Raw genomic sequence first — 20,066 nt, 5'->3', positions numbered from 1 at the left:
CACAGAAGCCTGGCTTTGGTGGTCACCTCGCTCTCTGGTCACTCACATCCATACCAAAACAGCATCACACGGGCAAACCCTTAACTATAAAAAAGAACTAGTCAAAGTGATATGAAGGGTGTGATCGGGTAGTGAGCTAAACTAACTCTTAGGGTCGCGTCAAACCATATATTTTGTATTACACTCAGGCACTCTTCTGCTGTTTCTAGTGTAAGGTTACTTAAAAGGCTCAGGCTTGTTGTTTTTTAAGCCCCTTGTACAAAGCCGAGAGTGTTATCGCATTCGCGGCATGCTCTGGTTACACCACGCTCGGCTTTGTTTGCTAACTCAGACAAAATAAGCCGCATGTTTATTTATGCACGGATAAACGTAAAGTATTAAAGGGACAGTGCGTCTTATTCGATCAAAACACACCATTGTACTTCTCTTTTTTTCCTGCCTAGTCCTTTTTGAGGTTTTCGCATCGCTGGCTTAAAAAAATATCTCAATCATATGATGTTTATTATATTTTGTCCATCAATACTTCCAAATTGTCTGTCAGCTTCCTTTTATTACTTCTCCCCTGGCTGCACTGCTTCCAGAAGTGTGCTTTCATATTGATATTTCAGCTTTCATTTGCCAGGTCTGTGGAGTCAGACTGGTGAGAAATATGGCAAGAACTTTAAGCATTTTCAAGCACTTCACCCAATATTCAAGCATTTTTCCGACTTTGGAAACACAAAGTTAAAATTCAAGCATTATCCCAGATTTCAAGCACCCGTACGAACCCTGCCTTCCCAAAAAATCTTGAAGGCAGTGTCACTGGTTTACCAAACTATGATTGGCTAGGGGCCGTTAATCCATTGAAACAATCGTGTCAAAAGCTGTTAAAATTTAGGAGACTTTGCTGTACAAGGAAATATTTAATAGCGAAAAGTCGGACAACTCCAAAGTAAGAGAGCTGTTCACAAGCAGTAAAAAAAAAAAACGCCATGCCACTTTCAGCCTAGAAGTAAAATCTTAAGCCCGACCTGATCCGAATTTTGGGCCGGGTCAGTACTTTGAGGTTGGGCTGAGCTGGTCTCTCGCTGACTTTTTTTTTAACTAGATAGATAGAAGAAATAATTTTTCACCTGAGTCCTCAAAAATAACAGGAGATTTCACTTGCAAAAGCCGGCTCATAAAACCGGTTTGTTCGCAAACGACACATCACTAACTCAGACTGGAGCTGAAAGCCTAGGTGTAAAATCCACTGGGTTTTAGGGCACTCCTAGCGGCAAGATGGTTGGACAATTATTTCCACACCCTCTTGATGAGGCTCATGTTATGTAAAATAAATACAAATTTCTTGACCTACGAGTATCTAAAAAAAGCAGGTTTATATGGTAGTTCATGTATTTTTGCTTATTATTTACGATAAACGATTTAATATTGGTTTTATTTTTGTTTGTTTTGCTGATATTTTTTTTTTACCATCAGGGGGCCCAAAATAATACACACTGTCCCTTTTAAAGTTATTTCTGTCAGGAGCAGAACAGAAAAAGAACCCACTTACGTGACGTTTACTACAAGTTTTATTGAAAGAGAGAGGAACGGCTGTACCCACGATCCAGTGTCTGCTGGGCGCGGGAAGCAAGTGGCTCTCGTACTTGGATTGTAATCCGAAAACGGAAGTGGATCTTCCGTAACGAGCGATGGCGGTGTCAGGGGCGGAAAACTGGTCGGTAGCCGGGACGGGGAGAGCAAGACGTGGTCGGGGTCGGAAACGAGTCGTAAGCAGTGACGGGAAAGCAGACGTGGTCGGGATCAAAAATGGGTCGTAAGTCGGGACGGGAGAGCAGACATGGTCGGGATTAAAACAGGTCGTAACGGGAGACAAACAGGCGTGAGTCAGGGTCAAAAATGGCTTGCCTAGTATACACAGAGATTTGCAGATGGACTGACACCAGGGGATTGACAGGACTGGGTTCAAATACTGACAGGGAGCCAATCAGAACCCGCGGCAGTTGGCTCCAAATGAGCGGGCACAGGTGATTCACATCGGTAATCATGACAATTTCATTATGAATAAACACAACATTGTATCGTGTGTGACCTTATTTATCAAGATAGGAGACCGTAGAGACAAGAAAAGTTTAAGCCTTAACTCATTGTAGAGTCAACTTTCTTTTCTGTCTTAAATGGACACCATAAAAACCAAAAAGCTAATCTTAGTGATCACTAAAGGCGATCTACAGAGACACATAAAACACGCATGACAACGGTTTTCGCTCCGATTTGTGCCAACATTGTAGAAGTTCCAAAACTCTGAGGTCCATTTCGAACACCGTGTTTTTCTCCGTGTTTTACTCCCGCCACCATCAAAGAGACCACACTGAGGCCTTCGCAATCTAAATAACAGAACGCTAACTCCGCTCGAGTCTGTAAATAGCTACTTCGCTATCGACAACGAGCGGACCTGGATGACAAGTTAAATATACTTTCCGCGGGCCACAATTACAGCTCAACGCTTCGAGCCGACCATAGTGCGAGTCAAAAGCTACACTTAGTGAAAAACAGTCCATGTCTCAACAAATCGAAGCGATACAGATACAAGTTATTCGCTCATCAGATAGGTATTTAATATCTGAATTTCTTTAAATATGTTTTAAAACTGATAGAGGAGATTAAATACCAACGTTTCAATGAAACTATGACTTCTACAATTAGTTCTACAACTCGACTAAAAGTATACAGATTGTTTAGATTTGTAGAATTGGGCCGCCATCACAGGTTTCACCAAACAATTTGAACGTGTGTTAATGAGACTCGAGAGACGTCAATTATATCAGTTTGGGAAAAACCAAATCAGAGACCAATGCCTGAAATCAAACAGAAAATTGACGATTTTGAATTTGAGCTATTTAAGTCCAATTCTAAGGCGCTTATAATGACAAAATCCTATTAAAGATTTCACTCAAATCAGCCTAAAAAAAAGATAACTGTGATTGTCCATTTTTTCACTGGCAATGTTGAACATAGTCAAAACTTGCCATCAAAATTTAATCAATGGATAAATATCCCAAAACTTATAGGAAAATTTGACTTACATGAAATTGGTTGGACAAATTAAGATTAATAGAGCAAAAAGCGATGATACACATTGGAATTATAAAAAAGAGATGAATATTTACGATTGGGGTCACAATTTTCGACAAATGTATTGACTTATTTAAGAAGAACTCTAAGCAATATATGGCTTACCTACAAGGAATCAGGTAAGACAGACAAAATATGATTTAATTTCCATTTACTGTAGATATCTTTAAAGACACTAAATTTGACTCCAAAAGAGGTTTATCAAACTCGTATTAAAATGTATAGTAGCACGTGGTAGGTTTACTCTAGGGCAGTTATAGACAGTCACTACATACTTAGTAAAGAAGAATGCCCCGGTGAAATCGGAACAGTCGGGACTCAGACTAAAATTCGAATGGAATAATTGTGTCCGTCTACATGGCTTAATTGTTAGACTGGCAATATTCCTTTTCCCATCGGATTATTTCTTGATGCAAACAGAGGATTAAACTAGTTTATTATTTTGGCAAATGGGAAAAACATGTATAGAGTAATCAACACAGCCCAAAAGATCATCAGCTGCCCTCTACCCAGTCTAGAAACCATTGCCGGCTTGTGATTCTGTGGCAGGGCAGTTAACATTATTAAAGACTCTTCCCACAGTGGCCACCACCTCTTTGACCTGTTCCCCTTAGGTAGGCGCTACAGGTCCCTCAAAACTAGGACAAACAGGCTCAGAGACAGCTTCTTCCCCTAAACAAACGCACAAAACTGTGAAAATATATTTTGCGATCCTTTAGGATTTATTTCTCTTTTTGTTGTTGACAAATGAAAATGTGAAAAAAAAAATGCTATTGCATAAAACTGTTAAAAAATTGTTTAAATATACTTGGTGAATTGTATTGTTTTGTTTTTTAATTGCCGTTGCTAAATGTTATTGCACTAATTTTCATTCCACTACTGTTACAATAAATGCACTATTCTTTGTATTATTATTATTATTATTATTATTATTTTTACAACTTAGGCCAGTTTTTCTAAGCACTATCTTGTTATCATTATTCTTTGGCGCCTATTCATCCTGATAGTCTTATTTCTTTTCTCTTCAAAGTCTCTAGATTACATGTTTTACACTAGAGTGCTATGACTAATCTCGTTGCATATAATGATTCATGACTAATGACAATAAAGACAATTCTAATTCTAACTAAGACCAAATAATGTACAACAGGGAAGTTAAATGTGTCGGAAAAAGTGGCACAGTGCGTGTGTTTACATGTACGAAATAACAACAATAACAATTATGTAAATCCATGTAGACACACACAATAATTGGATTCAAGTTTTAGTCCCACTCAGAGTATTCCAATTGTGATAGTTAGGTTAATCCTTTTATTTTATGATTACTCGTAAATTTTCCGTCATCTGGATGTATTAATGCCCGGAAGCACTGCGGGACTTGAAGTCAGGAGACGAACGATACACGCAAAGTCCGGCTTCCTTGCAAAAAAACATCATGTATATTTGTTGATTTCAAAAAATGCTTCACATGTATCCATTTACTGGACTGTCTCAGAAAATTAGAATATTGTGATAAAGTTCTTTATTTTCTGTAATGCAAATAAAAAAACAAAAATGTCATACATTCTGGATTCATTACACATCAACTGAACTATTTCAAGCCTTTTATTATTTGAATATTGCTGAATTTGGCTTACAGCTTAAGAAAACTCAAAAATCCTATCTCAAAATATTAGAATATCATGAAAAAGTATACAAGTAGGCTATTCAACTAAACACCTGAATCATCTAATTAACTCGAAACACCTTGCGAGGGTTTCCTGAGCCTTAAAAACACTCAGCTTGGTTCAGTAAACTAAATCACAAGTATGGGGAAGACTGCTGATCTGTCTGCTGTCCAGAGGACCATCATTGATACCCTCCATCAGGAGGGTAAGACACAAAAAGAAATTTCTCAAAGAGCAGGCTGTTCACAGAGTGCAGTTTCAAAGCATATCCACAAAAAGTCTGTTGGAAGGGAAAAATGTGGCCGGAAACGCTGCACAACCAAGAGAGATGACCGCAGCCTTAACAAAATTGTGAAGAATAGCCGCTTCCAGAATTTGAGGGAGCTTCAAAGACAGTGGGCTGAAGCTGGAGTCCAGGTATCAAAAGCCACAGTTCACAGACGTGTCGGGGAAATGGGCTACAATAGCCGTATTCCCATGGTCAAGCCACTTCTGAACTCAAGACAACGGAAGAAGCGTCTGACTTGGGCTATGGAGAAGAAGCACTGGACAGTTGCAGAGTGGTCCAAAGTCCTCTTTTCAGACGAAAGCAAGTTTTGCATTTCATTTGGAAGTCAAGCCGCCAGAGTCTGGAGAAAGGCTGGAGAGGAGCAAAATCCAAGTTGCTTGAAATCCAGTGTGAAGTTCCCACAGTCAGCAATGGTTTGGGGAGCCATGTCAGCTGCTGGTGTTGGTCCACTGTGTTTCATCAAGTCCAGAGTAAATGCAACTGTGTACCAAGAGATTTTAGAGCACTACATGATTCCATCTGCTGAAAAGCTCTATGGAGATGAGGATTTCATTTTCCAGCATGATCTGGCACCTGCCCACAGTGCCAAAACCACCAGTAACTGGTGCACTGACCATGGCATCACTGTCCTTGATTGGCCTGCTGATTCCCCTGACCTGAACCCCATCGAGAATTTGTGGGGTATAGTTAAGAAGAAGATGAAAGACACCAGACCTACAAATGCAAATGAGCTAAAGGCCGCTATCGAAGCATCCTGGGCATCAATAACACCTCAGCAATGCCACAGGCTGATTGCCTCCATGCCACGCCGGATTGATGCAGTAATCCGTGCAAAAGGATTCCCAACCAAGTACTGAGTGCATCAATGGACATTTTCAAATGTTTGATTTAGTTTTGCTGTTATAAAATTATTTTTTTACTTGGTCTGAGGAAGTATTCTAATATTTTGAGATAGGATTTTTGAGTTTTTTTCACCTGTAAGCCAAAATCAGCAATATTCAAATAATAAAAGGCTTGAAATAGTTCAGTTGATGTGTAATGAATCCAGAATGTATGACATTTTTGTTTTTTTAATTGCATTACAGAAAATAAAGAACTTTATCACAATATTCTAATTTTCTGAGACAGTCCAGTATATATACTGAAAGTCACAGTTGCATTCATCCACATATAGTGTAAGTGTATGCTTTTTTATACATCTTGCTGTATCCAGCAGTGAGGCTCATTTTTAGCACGGAGGAAACAAGCATGGTACTTGATTGACTTTGATGAAATGGATGAAATTGTGTTTTGTCAAATGTTAAAAGTTAATGCGGAAACATCATTTATTTGCGTATGGACGTCGCTCTCACTTTGCTGTTGTTATTGAGTTCCTCGCAAATACAATGTTATTTATTCGTCTCTACGCATACAAACGATTTCTTTCGATAGCTCCAGAAATCAATTCCAATCACATTCATGCCTGCATGAAAACAAAATAAAGAAGCACCATCATGTGGTGTAAAAAAAGGCTCAAATATCCATGGCAAAAAATATACTTGCATTCCAACCAACAGAAAAAAAACTCAATTAAAATAAAGTCTGATGATTTCGTTCGTTTTGATTGAATTAACTGTAACTGGAAATTTAAAAAATAATAAAAAAGAGATATCAGATACCAGACCTGGTTATCAAAGGATGAAAGGATCAGACATAGATTAGGGCAAAAAAAGAAAAAAATAACTCCGGGCAGTGGTACCCAGACACAAAACAAGACTAAACTTTAATATAGATTTGGGAGTAAAGCAACTTAAAACATATATGTGCACCTATTAAACACAAGAAAATGGACATATTTTAGAATTACCTACTTAAAGCAACCTGCTCAACATGTAAACAAGTTATCACCACGTTACGAATACAACTGCCAGTTTAACAGCACATTGCTGTAACAAAGCATTTTAGGATTTTAATAACTTTAAAAGTGACTTACTTTAAAAGTATGTTTTACCAAGATGTGTAGATTTTCATCTGGCGACAAAAAAAAATTGTTTATCCGACTCACGGTAAACTTGAGCAGGTTCCAAAAACTCACGTGGGTTTCACCCTTTTAAAATAGACAAACTGAGGCTTACTTTCTCCTTGTTCCTCCGCTTGTTTAAATTAAAAGTCTCCCGGTAAGAGACCCGAGGGTTACCGGTCGCTCGCTGGCTCGCTCCGCCGCCGACAGGTGAGTTTCTGGCTCTGGGACTCACCATCGAGGAGGCGGAGGAGTGCGGAGCTGGGGCGGGGGCAGGAGGAGGCGGAGGCGGGCAACTGGACTCCCACTAACCGAAAGAGGCCGAGCACTTCCGAGCTAACATGGCACTCATTGGTTGTACTGTAACCGGCTGCGGTTTGTAGATAAATGTGATTTTCTATTCTGGGAAGTGACACATTTTGCGATTAGGGTGAGGGCTTGACGTGAAACAATATTTGACGGATTTATGACTTTTATTCTCTTCGGCATGCTAGTCGTATAACACGGGTATCTTGCTAGCCAAGGGGTAGCTACTAGCTAAAAGTGGCCAACGGTGAAATTTGTTATACTTTTCAAATGAAATTTTTGACGGTTAGCTAAACTTAAAACACAAACTGGTAATGTTGAGTTACAAAAACTCACACAAAATAGCAGTTATCAATTTTCAATATGATAACAGTGCCTGAAACTCATGACAAAAAGTTAGCGGACACCAGGGCAGGCAATTTTTCAGAGTTGTCTGCCCCATTTTTCACATCTTGAAACACAATAAGACGACTCATCGCAAAAAAAAAAAAAATATATTGTCGCAAAGTATTAAGGATTGATAATCAGAATATATAACAGACTAGACTTTAAAATTAAGTTTATTATAAATCTACTTTTAACATTCATTGCATGTATATGACATCGCTGTTTTCCATCTGCCATCAGTATATACCTGTATTTACTCATCTTCATTCATGCAATGTTTGCGTTGCGTTGTCTGCTACAAGCCACGTGAACTCCTCTTTCCACGATGCTCTTACTGTACGTTTACGTTTTGTAGCATCATACATTTTGTTCGCTTCTTTTGAATCTTTCTTCTGGGGCTGAGGTTTTGGCTTGATTCCTAACCTCTTATCCATTTTTCTTGTGTTCTCTGTGCGTCTACTTTGGAAAATGATATGTAAATGCACGACCTTATTACGCTCGGGAAAGTCCGGAAGCACGAAGTTATTTGATGCAGGCTTCTGATTGGCTGCCGAGTATGCAAATTGCCAAAAGAACCGAAATTTCCAAACCGAACGAAGATTTTGAAATCAGAATAAACCAAACGTTTGATTTGAAAGATATATATATATTTTTTTTTTTCTTGAAAAAGTTGTCAGCCACCCGGGCAGAGACGTTTTGTAAGTTGTACGCCCGACGTTAAAGATGCATGCCCCGGGATTCAAGGCAGACGTTATTTCAAACACTGATTATAATGGGTATACAATAGCGAAACCCGAGTGACTAGAATGTTTACGTATAAAATCTCAAATGTCGTTGGTAGTCTCTCCCTAAAAGTCATGTTTTTCCCTTTGGTGATTTCAGGGTTCCTGCGGATCCTTGAAAAGTCTTAAATAATAATAATTTCCTTTGTATTGTCATTCTTTGTAACAATGTACACAGAACAAAATGTCGATACACCTGACCCGTTGTAGCGAGTCGATGCAGCCGCAGCCAACAGAGGGCGCCGCCATTATACCAATTAGGTATGTCTCGGCCGAGGCGCGAACCAGCGACCTCCCAGTAAAAGGCATTAAATTCCTTATTCTAAAAATAAGACCTTAAATTGTATGACAATGTCCTTCATCCAATTTTCGAAAGTTTTAAAAATGTGAACACATTGACAAGATTTGTTATTGTTTGAGTGAAAAATTAGTAACATTTATCAATTGTCTTTTTTAATAATTCGACGATTTACTTTGGTGGCAACATGGCGTAACCACAATATCGGAACGATCAAAACGGTGATATGGTTTCGGTCGGGCCTTTCATAGCAGACACATGTCTTAGCTCTACCCACAATACAAATAGCAGTTTAGGACGGAGACGTTTACCCTGGACCATGGGAACATTTAAAAATGTGTAAATGTAATAGGAAGTGGCTGTCCGACGACAGGTTTTTGCCATGGCTAAAACTTGTGCCAGGTATGGTGTACGAGGTACGATGCAATGTGTGCAAGAAATATTTCTGTTTTGTTTGTTTTAAATATGTTTTTTTGTCGACTTGGTCTTAAATTTTATTTAATAGGGCATTTAAAAAGTCTTAAAGTTACCTTGCCTTAAGATGTAGGAACCCTGGATTTTGTTTAACATTTTTACTGAGGTCTAACCTGTGGGTCTGCAATCAGCAGCTCTGGAGCTACATGCTGCTCCTTGGTGCACCCTAGGGCTCCTTGGTGCGCTTTCAAAAATGTTTGATCATAGAAAATTATATGGTTGTGAAGGACAAACATGACACAAAACTTCTTTCATATCCCAATTAACATAGATATACACAGTGTGTGTTGCCTTCTATTTAAGGCTTATATCAAGATTTAATTATATTTTTGCGACTCTGAACATGTTTTTGTTTGTTCATGGTCCAATACGGCCCTTTGAACATTCTGAGTTGCCAAATCCTGGTCTAACCTTGAAAGATCCAAATATGTAAGGATTACCTCTCAACCCTGAGTAAATGGTAAATGGACTGCATTTAGTGCGGCACGGCGGATCAATTATTAGCGCGTCTACGGCACAGTTCTAAGGTCATGGGATCGAATCCTCCTGTGCGGAGTTTGCATGTTCTCCTCGTGCTTGCATGGTTTCCTTCGGGCACTTCGGTTTCCTCTCACATTCCAAAAACATGCATGTCAGGTTAATTGGCCGGTCCAAATTGTCCCTAGGTGTGAATGAGCGAGTAAGTTCTCTGTTTCTGTGTGCTCTGTGACTGGCTGGCAACCAGTTCAGGGTGTCCCCTGCCCACTGCCCGAAGATAGCTGGGATGGGCTCCAGCACCCCAGCAATGGATGGATGGATAGACTGCATTTATATAGATCTTTACCAGTCACTGAGAACCTCTAGAGTTCTTTACAATACACTTCACACTGTCCCCATTCTTTTCGTTTTAAGACAGAAATCTGATTGTTTCTTTGGGGAGTTTATTAAAAGTGGGGTGTGTTGTTTGAGGTGTCCTTAAAAAGTTGAAAGTGTAATATTTTCTCTATTATATGTTGACAATGCCCAACTGAAAAGAGCCCCTAAAAATGTTTTCCACAATGCCTATCTGCCTTTATCTTTTAGCAAAGCTGTTTGAGGTGGAACACATTCGGTAGGAGGAATGAGGGCACAGGTGTTAAGTGGAGAGTAATTTTATGCTTGTCCCAGCAGGTTTTTTTGTCTCTATTCCGTTAGTGAAGCATTAAAATTGTGAAAGAATAGGAGACTAAGATAAACCCCAAGAGAGATGAAAAATAATTTCATTGAGAAATGCACATACTTGCATGTGCAACATAAGGAGCTTGACAAGAGACTGCAATGATATATAGCCAGGAAATGGCGGTAAATAAAAAAAAAAGTTCCAATTCCGTACAGCCCCTTTAGATACCTGTAAGTGTTAAGATACTTACTGTGGAAAAGCACTGAGGGTGTTGAAAACACCTTCACTTGTCCGATCGTTGCAAACTGGCAAGTCAAGGATCCTTTTTTTGGTTCCATTATTTCTGTCAATTATTCTTACCAGGGGCGGTACGGCGGCTGTCTTGTTAGCATGTCCACCTGACAGAGGTCCTGTGATAAGTTCCAGCTACCGGCCTCCCTGTTCGGAGTTTGTATGTTGTCTTCGTGCCTGTGTGTTTTTTTCCGGGTGCTTTGGTTTCCTCCCACATTCCAAAAACATGCATGGCAGGTTGATAGGTGACTCCAAATTTGTCCCTAGATATAGAAGTGTGTGTAAGCGGTTTTATGTCTATGTGTACCCTGTGATTGGCTGGCAATCCGTCTAGGGTGTTCCCTGCCCGATGTCAGCTTGGGTGGGCTCCAGCATCCCTGGGTCCCTAGTGAGGATGAGCGGTTCGGAAAATGAATTATTTCTCACCAGGAGTACAAGGTGTTTTTCACACTTCCTGTCAGTTTTGCAAGTAGATATACTAGTTGTCTTTCTCCTATAAGCTGCTGATTCTGCCATATCTTAATATTTAATTATTTTTTACCACACTGTTTATATTTTGCAGCAGTTATCTCAGAAACAAATAAGCATGGGGATGCAAGAACTTGTGGTGATTTACGAAATGTAAACAGTGGCCTAAAATGTTCAATGAAATAAAAAGGAAAATAAACTTTCAAACTTAAGGTGATCGAAAAGTTGTATTTTAAATGAAGATAGTAATTTCTGAAAAAGATCACATTGAAACCTATAAACTTATAAGTATAAAATGTTGAAGTTGGTAGGTATGATTGTATTTATTTGCTCCCTTTCTCGCTTTCTGTTCACCATGAGGACAACTACCTTCACTGTTTTCCAGTTTTATTAACCTTTTTTCAAAGTTTGCTCTAAATTTCCCCCAAACTAGGGATACCAAACCAAAAAAAATGTAAATCACATTGTACAAATTGTTGTGAATGTATTTAATATCATTTCATTGCTGTAATGTGAAGATAAATCCTAATTATGTTTGGATCATAATCATTCCATAAAGGCAAAAAAAAAAAAAAGTAAAAGTACAGGTATTCATCTTTCATTTAACAGCAACTGATTGTTTACAGGATTTCTGGGACAGCAACTGTAAACAAACACATCTTATGGTCCCTTATGTAAAGACCAATATGCATTTACTTTGAATCGGGTATCCAAAAAATGTAACTTCACAGATGCAGAGTGATTACAGACCGGATTAAAATACCACCACGTATTAAGCATTCACTGAAAGCCAAAAGCTATTTATATTTCATAATCATTAATTACCCACTCAGACTTCTCCCCCACATCCACAGGGTAAAAATCAGCTCTCTTGAATGTTAGGACTTTTAACACCCATGCGGGCCTCTTTTACTGCCGCATCTGAAAGAACTGATAGCGTAATAGATTGTTTGTAGTGACAGGCGCTTGGCTTGGGAGTGTTGCTGGCAGCCTAAGTGGGTGTGAAAAAGAAAAGAAGGCTCAGCAGATGGGTGAAGGGACAGCTGGCGCCTGATGTACATGTTCATAGGATAGAATGACTTGCAGTATATTTTCTTTATCTTCAGGTTGTGGGCAAGAACAGAAGAAGAAAGTGAGAGGCTGTAACGTACTGTAAAGTTGTCTACGAAAGGGACAGATGTTAAACAATGAACGTGTTTGTGCATCGTGACCACAGAAGTCTGCAAGTGTGACGATAACCAGACGACAAACTGGAACCAGAACAAACTTCTTTAACCTTGAAAGGATGTTTACTTTTTGTTTACCTACGTTTGGGAACTTTGCTGCTTCAAATGTTCTCTGGTATATTATAGCCGTAAGCAAAAACAGCTAGTCGGTGGCATGTTTTTTCAAGTAACGCTTAACTTTGGTGACATCCAGTGGACATAATTAAAACTGCAGTTTATTACCATGATGTGGCTCATTTTTCTCGTGTGCTTCGCACAACATCGTCTCGCAGGCCAGATTAAATCCATTGCTGCTATTGGCCATGTTTGACACCACTGAGCTAGCAAAATCTGCATATGCACCGATAAAGTTTCACCTGAAAAGGGAGTATTATTTAGCACCTACGAGTAGTAATTTTTTTCATTCATCAAAAAAAAAACTATTGATTTATATAATCAAGCAATTATACATGAAGAGTGCTTAGCTGATTTTAATGGGAGAGCCTGTCATAAATTGTTGAACCAAGTTCGTAATATGGGATATCGTTTAGCCATTTTTAAACTATTTGAGTCACAAACCGATATGGAAGCTAGGATATTTTTCATCCGAACCAGTGAAAAGTTTTACATATATAAAAAAAAAAATGCTTAGCTCAATGCTAACTGGACAGCCTGTGATAAATTGCCCAACGGAGTTTATGAAAGGAGATATTGTTCAGTCTTTTTTAGACACAAGCTATGTTATTTTGCACACAAACCAATGAAAGGTTTAACTGCGTGGATCAATGCTAACAGAAAACACTATAGGAAAGAAAAGCATATATTCTTTTCCTCGGCAAATATATGAATGTATCTTACAGAATTCAAAACAGTAATTGTAAGACTTTGTTTTTGTCTGCATGATTGTATTAAACAAACCCAGTTAGTAACAGAAGAGGGAATCGTTGAATTGTTCGACAATTTTTGAATTGAAATTTGGAGGTACTGGCAAGCTTATCCTGCACATTAACCAACGAGAAGTTTCACCTTAAAATCTGCCTAGCTCAATGCTTACAGAAAACGATATACTAAAGAATATATTCTTTATCCTCTGTAAAGATCCTAGTGTATCTTACAGTGTCAGTACCAGTAATTATAAAACTTCATTTGTCTTTGCATCATATGAACCCGGTTAGTTATAGAATGGGACAGTTGAATTGATAAAAAATCAGTAATTGTTTCTGTATATTCATTTTTTATTTACAAAACATTACATTGAGTGTCATTTTTAGATTTTCAGGGCGGTAGGGGACAGCAAAATCATGTTTTTTTTTTTTATTTATTATCAAAGTTTATTTTCACAAATGCTGGTATAAATTACATCATGTCATGTATCCAACAAGAGGGTAAGAGCATAAAATGGAATCACCTTACTTGAGGTTCAATACAACAGAGTGCTGTAATATCATAGGTGTGTCAGGACACATAAAAACCTGTTTTACAGGCAACACAATGCTCCGTTTTCAAAGGTTTTTGAGAATTTACTCTAATGTTTTCAACTCAGATAATCTATCATATAGATAAACGGCACATGTTTTCAATTAGGGAGACAATTACAAAAGAATACGCTTCTACTGAATAATTTCACTCTCAAATTTGATGAACTCCACAAACCAGATTTGCAGGCACTGAAATATCTGCAAGGAGAAAGAAAAGCGCCTTACGAAAGGAAACAAGATGTTATGCAATTTCAGTAATAGTCTTTTTCCTGTTTAGTACATTTATTAAAAAGTTTACCTTAGGTATAGTATTGTTTTCAACTCCAATCACAGCCAGCAAACGTGATTGGAAAGTGCTGTGTGTTCAATTAAATTGCCTTACATTTCACATTGAATAGGTTAATATAGCCCCCCCCATTCTTTTTTTTTTTAATGGTTTGTTGGTGTGCTACGACATTTGGCAAAATACAGGTTAGGGAAACACCAATCTGGAGTACACACACTTGCAGATAATTTACTTTATCATGGGTGATGCCTTGAACATTTTCCACAATTGCTGGCTGAGATTTTAATGGGGGTCTCTTACCTATTTTGGAAGGCTTAGGAAGATTCAGATTGTTCATGATCGCCACAAACTCCTCCACACTCTTGGTCAACCGGGGGTTTAGCGTGCGTTCCTCAAGGACTGTAGACACCGTCTGACCTGCAAAAGTAGACTATAAGTGGTCGCTTGTGCATGTAAATTACTTGCATCCCACCTAGGTAGTCGTGTGCTGGGTAAATGAGGCACTGGTCCGGTAGGGTAAAAATCTTCTGATGAACAGAATTGTATAGCCGTTGAGAACAACCTAATGGAGAGTTAAAAAAAAAGGCAATTTTTAGCAATTGAAGTCAATACTGCCCTCTTGCGTCTATAATGAGGTATTACAAAAACAAAGGGCTCTTATGAGAACCAGTCAAACTACAAAGTATTGCAAATACCTCAAACTAACGAATCATACGATAAATGAAGTTTTTTCGTTTTTAATTGTAACTAATGGCAACTTACCTTGCTGGAAGTCAGTCCTGCCGCAGCCTCGTATTAGCAAAGCGTCCCCGGTGAACGCCATCTGTTGATCCTGTGTCACTAGTGTCACGCAGCCATCGGTGTGTCCTGGCGTTTCTCTCACGACGAGACTCTGCAAGAACGATTGTCTGTAAATGCTGTGCACAAAATGAAAACTTCAAATAATTTGTGATAGAAACACCATTGACAGAACGGAACTGTGTAAAGGAAACTCCTTTTAGAGCACACTTTCAATAATGGACCTCATATGCATGCCTTTATAATAACTACACTACATGTGATCTTACATGTCTTCCAAAGGTGATCTCGTCTCCCTCAGACAGCAAGATGTCCGCTTTGGCACCGCTTAATTTGGAAATGGCGCTTTTCAGCCCACCTACTCTTTTCTTCATCAGACCAGTGCTGGTGATGTGGTCTGCATGACAGTGAGTGTTCACTTGGAAATGCAACAAAGGGTTAGTTTACACTGCAACAGGTCACAAATGAAAAAAGTCTTAGCTGCTAACCTGCTATTTTCAGACGGAGCCCAAGTTCATTGACGAGTTTAAGGTCTCTGTCAATGGTCTCCAGTACTGGGTCGATTAGGACAGCATCCTTGGTGGTGGCATCGGCCAGGAGGTATGTATAGGTACTGCTCTCTGATTCGAACAGCTTCATACAAAAATGAAATATGTATGTTTTCAATCAGAAATGGAGTATTACCATCTTAATCCGTTTTAAACCCCAAACAACATACATTTATTTAAAGAATTTAAATTTAAGAAATTTAGAATCAGTTTTAAAGCAACTTACAGTTCATGCAAAAAAGACCTGCTCATTGCGTGTCCTTACTTTAAAAAGAGACCTTAAGCTGCGATCATGATTTTAAGATAGGAGATGGCAGCACAGTAATGATTTGCGTGCAAGTACATTAATTTCTTGGATTTTTTTCAAATAAACACTTATTTTTCGGTCTTTTGGAGGGTTAGGACTCTTTTCTTGTGCTCCACTAATAAATAGAAATAAAACCAAAAAAACCCTGCACAGACGAGCATGACGTCGCTCTCCAGCACCCCCTTTCCTCGAACATAATGTATTCCGCCACCAACAGGTCTAATAAAACATAAAACCAGATAGGCAGAATATAAAATAAAGCATAAGGGAACTTTGTTATGCATTGTTTTTTTTACTTGTAGCTCAGTGTATCTGCTTTGCTGGGCATTGTTAACACATACTTAATGAAATGAAATGAAATGAAATGATCTGCATTTTATATAGCGCTTTTCAAGTCAATGACTTCTCAAAGCGCTTTACAATGTGCTCCACATTTCCCAATAGCGGCCTTGCAGCCATGTAAGGCGCTAACCTGCTTAATGTGGGTATTAGGGGTTCAGTGTTTTACCCAATGACACTTCGACATGCAACACGGAGGGGCCGGGATTCGAACTGGGATCCTTGATCCCAAGACGAGCGCTCTACCTCCTGAGCTACTGCCGCCCCATAATTGAGAAAATATTTAACTTTCAACTCTTTAAGGACACCTCAAACAACGCGCCCCACCTTAATGAATCCCACAATTCACAAAATAAGCTTGACATTCAATATTTTATTTTGACAACACTTATGGGGCGGCAGTGGCTCAGGAGGTAAAGCGCTCATCTTGGGATCAAGAGATCGCAGTTCGAATCCCGGCTCCTCCGTGTTACATGTCGAAGTGTCCTTGGGTAAGACACTGAACCCCTAATGCCTCCAATAAGCAGGTTAGCGCCTTACATGGCTGCACGGCTGCTATTGGGAAATGTGAAGCACACTGTAAAGCGCTTTGGGAAGTCTTGACTTGAAAAGCGCTATATAAATGCAGATCATTTCATTTCATTTTATGCATATTTGATAACATGTAAAGAAAACTGCCTACTGTAACTTATTCTTCATTCATACTTTTGCACAACTTTTCTGCTAAATGTCGTTGCACTGTTCTTTATTGAACTATTTTGTGAATATTGCCGTTGCCTTTTATTACATGTTTATCCTGCAGCGCCACGTCTAATCTTGTTGAGAACAATACACACTAAATTGTAGTCCATGATAATAAAGTCAAATCTAATTCCAACTAGTGCAGAAAGAATGATGAGATAAAAACTGGAGCCAGGTACCCGTTTGCCAACTATTGTCGGCTATTACAGCAATCCGAATGTGAAATTATATTTTGTTGATTTTTCTGTGAACACTTTGTCAGCATGGGGTAAATGCAACATACTGTATATTGGCAAAAATATTCACACACAAAAATTGAGAAAAATACCATTTCTGTTACGGAACACTGAAGGAAGTTACCATTAGCAGGTTGTTTACTTCTTCAATTTCAGTTTTTTTCAATTTGCGATTGAGCCCAAGTTCAAAGAACCCCGTGGCAAAATGTAAATGATCTGCATTTCTATACATTCCACTGCAATTATATGTTATTATTTGTAAATCTATAATTGTGATTTGTTACAGTAGTACACTTTCAGTCGGTAATGACGTAAACTCAAGTTAAGTTTAACCTGTTTGGGCCTTTTATGGAGGTGTGACGCTACTTTTCTGATTTTCGCTTTTCGCGAGGGGTTCTGGTCCCCAATAACCAGGAAATCCAAGTGATCTGTTTCATGTGGGAAAGCAAACTCCAACCCAAAAAACAGCTTGTAGAGTGATGGCCACGCCAGGGTGTACCCGACCAAAACGCACCACAGGAAATGGTGCCCCAACAACTCATGAACCCTGAAAATAACCTCCAAAAAAAAGAAGAACACTTTGATTCTCTTTCTACTACTATTACATACACTTCTAATCAATGCAACTTCTGCAGTCACTCAAACGGTGACTGTAGCTTTCAACCAGGAGGAGATGTCGTCAGGTGGTGTCCAACAGTCACTGGGCGTTTCGACCCTTAACCACAACGCCCTCGAGTTGGCGGGCCGGCAATGATGGCCAGTCACTGCCCATCTTCTCCTGGTCCCCAGCTAAACTCCTCTCTTCTACTCCAGAGCCAACAAGAGGCTCTCTCCGCGGCTTCCCCCACCCACTTATTCCCAGCCTTTCTGCTGATCCTGCCAAAGTGGCCTCTAGGACTCTATCAAAGTCCTGGTCAAGTTGGTTCCATGCAAGGTTGTTGTTTGCTGGAGGCCACTTCACTCTCTCTTTAGGGGGTTGGGCGCCTGGGGTAGTGTGAGGGGGGACCCTATTGGTATAGTAGTCGGCAATAGCAAATTTATGGATGTTGGATTTATGACAGTCTGGTCTGTTTTCAAAATGTTTTAAATCAACATTAGACTGTGATTAGCCCATTTAACCTGGAACAAATATAGTAGTTCAAAAATAGTCGTTGAGTTTACTTTCCCTAAAGTGGTCCGAACTAAGCCCCTAAATCGTCTTTTCACTTTCATGTAAATGGTAAATGGTCTGCATTTGTGTAGCGCTTTTCAAGTCAATAAAGACCTCCCAAAGCGCTTTAGGGGCGGCAGTGGCTCAGGAGGTAGAGCGCTCGTCTTGGGATCAAGAGATCGCAGTTCAAATCCCGGCTCCTCCGTGTTACATGTCGAAGTGTCCTTGGGTAAGACACTGAACCCCTAATGCCCCCAATAAGCAGGTTAACCTTACATGGCTGCATGGCCGCTATTGGGAAAATGTGAGGCACACTGTAAAGCGCTTTGGGAAGTCTTGACTTGAAAAGCGCTCTATAAATGTAGATCATTTCATTTCATTTACAGTGTCCTCCACACTTACCCATTCACACACACACCCTCACACACCAATAGGGAGGAAGCCATGCAAGGCGCCTACCTGCTTATTGGGGGCATGAGGGATTCAGTGCCCTGCCCAAGGACACTTCCAAATAAAGCCCTCGTTTGGACTGAACGTCTTTTTTTGACGTCGTTACAACCAGTTATTAATACTACAGATCTGATTATTATTCATACAAGTACTGAATGAGTTATATTGAATATGTTTAAGATAATTAACTTTTTTTCGAATATTTGGCCAACTTTTGCTGTCATTTCCTTTTCTAAAGGAACGGGATGCTAATTTGTAGTTTGTAAAAACGGATTAAAATGCCGTATTGAACTGTTTTATTTAATCCTGTTGTACAAGTGTAGCTAATAGTTCTGTTAAATTAGTTAAAAAAGACCTAATGACAGCTCTCATTTGTATGCAACAGTGACAACTTTCTTACAAGCTATGCTAAAGCTAACGCTACATAGCTAAATCCCCCCTTATCTTAAAAAAACTACAAAACTTAGAAACCACAACTAACGTAATCAATCAAAAATGAAAATTGACCTGTCTGAAGACGAGCCCGCCATTCAATAATGTTCCGGACGAGTATGACTTCCGCGTTCCGAGTAGGACGCAGCGGTCTCCTGTCCCCGCCCGCAGGCGTCCGTCCCCGCATGAAGAGGAGCTGAAGCCTTCGGTGTGTCTACGGAGGCCACCAGGAACGACAGCCATGCACCGTCGCCCGATAACCGCTTTGGTGATCACCGAGCACATCGTCCTCCTCTGCGGCTTTCTTATTAGCTTATGACGCTCGTTTCCGAAAGAGAAGTTGACTCGAGGGTCGAACCAGGTGAAGCTACGTAACACTGATGAAATCGACAACGGGGAAATAAGTAGATAAACTCCAGTGTCCAAGTTTATTTACAGCATCCGGTGCCAGCTTGTGTGTTAATGTGTAGCAAAAGTTACGAAACATAGATTTCACCTTGGATAGAAAGATATACCAGATTAGTAAAATAAACAAAAGTAATAAGACTGGGTGGGGGAATCCACTTGTGTTTCGGCAATGGATGTTAAAATTTGGGATACATTTGGTTTGTTTGGTTTAAAGGGACATTGTGTATTGTTTAGCGCCTCCTAGTTGTAAAAACTTCACTGGTTTAAATCACAATTACACAACTACCTGATCTTAAACCCAATTGCCCAATTTCGTTGTCACAATATGTTAGCCCATTTGTAACAATGACAATAAAGGTATATTCTATTCTTCTATTAAACAGGGATGTGATTTTTCCGCTAATTCGCGGAATTCCGCTTTTTTTATCTCCAAAAATAAAATTTTAAAATTTCCGGTGTTTTAATTGGTAAA

At 39.4% G+C, this 20,066-nt stretch overlaps 2 protein-coding genes and 1 long non-coding RNA gene across 8 annotated transcripts in view; 1 reads left to right on the top strand and 2 right to left on the bottom strand.

The window, feature by feature from the left end:
- The window catches only part of phldb3 (pleckstrin homology-like domain, family B, member 3), a 40,327-nt gene extending 29,417 nt beyond the window's left edge, over positions 1-10,910 (bottom strand). For 2 of the 6 annotated variants that reach the window (XM_088327093.1, XM_088327094.1), the window contains exon 1: positions 10,708-10,909. In XM_088327093.1, coding sequence (XP_088183219.1) covers positions 10,708-10,795 — 88 coding nt within the window. In that variant the 5' untranslated portion in view covers positions 10,796-10,909. Of the gene's footprint in view, positions 1-7,045; positions 7,384-10,707 lie in introns of those variants that run through there. The other 4 variants (XM_088327095.1, XM_088327098.1, XM_088327097.1 and 1 more) reach the window with 4 other exon arrangements.
- On the top strand, positions 7,183-12,666 carry LOC148372510 (uncharacterized). The gene is made up of 2 exons (XR_015849546.1): positions 7,183-7,502; positions 12,323-12,666. It is a non-coding gene; the product is annotated as an uncharacterized LOC148372510 (long non-coding RNA).
- Positions 12,667-13,728: 1,062 nt separating this feature from the next.
- On the bottom strand, positions 13,729-19,705 carry ethe1 (ETHE1 persulfide dioxygenase). The gene is made up of 7 exons (XM_088327102.1): positions 19,262-19,705; positions 15,472-15,616; positions 15,253-15,401; positions 14,948-15,077; positions 14,658-14,747; positions 14,486-14,602; positions 13,729-14,097 (listed from the first exon to the last, which is right to left on the bottom strand). The coding sequence occupies exons 1-7, from the start codon at positions 19,469-19,471 to the stop codon at positions 14,051-14,053; spliced, it is 888 nt and encodes a 295-aa protein (XP_088183228.1). The 5' UTR covers positions 19,472-19,705; the 3' UTR covers positions 13,729-14,050.
- Between the last annotated feature and the right edge of the window lie 361 nt (positions 19,706-20,066).

This window comes from Urocampus carinirostris, chromosome 2 (genome assembly GCF_059441175.1).
Source record: "Urocampus carinirostris isolate Australia breed hairy pipefish chromosome 2, RoL_Ucar_1.0, whole genome shotgun sequence".
Taxonomy (NCBI): Eukaryota; Metazoa; Chordata; class Actinopteri; order Syngnathiformes; family Syngnathidae; genus Urocampus; species Urocampus carinirostris.
Note: the sequence above shows the minus strand (reverse complement) of the source record. Positions and strands in the feature narration are given on the sequence as shown.

Excerpts from the sequence above, each read along its gene's own strand:
- ethe1 (XM_088327102.1), bottom strand. The coding sequence starts at position 19,471 with ATGTGCTCGGTGATCACCAAAGCGGTTATCGGGCGACGGTGCATGGCT. Across the intron at positions 14,748-14,947 it reads CAGGACTGACTTCCAGCAAG|GTTGTTCTCAACGGCTATAC; the intron begins GTAAGTTGCCAT and ends ACTCTCCATTAG. Across the intron at positions 14,603-14,657 it reads CCCAGCACACGACTACCTAG|GTCAGACGGTGTCTACAGTC; the intron begins GTGGGATGCAAG and ends CTACTTTTGCAG.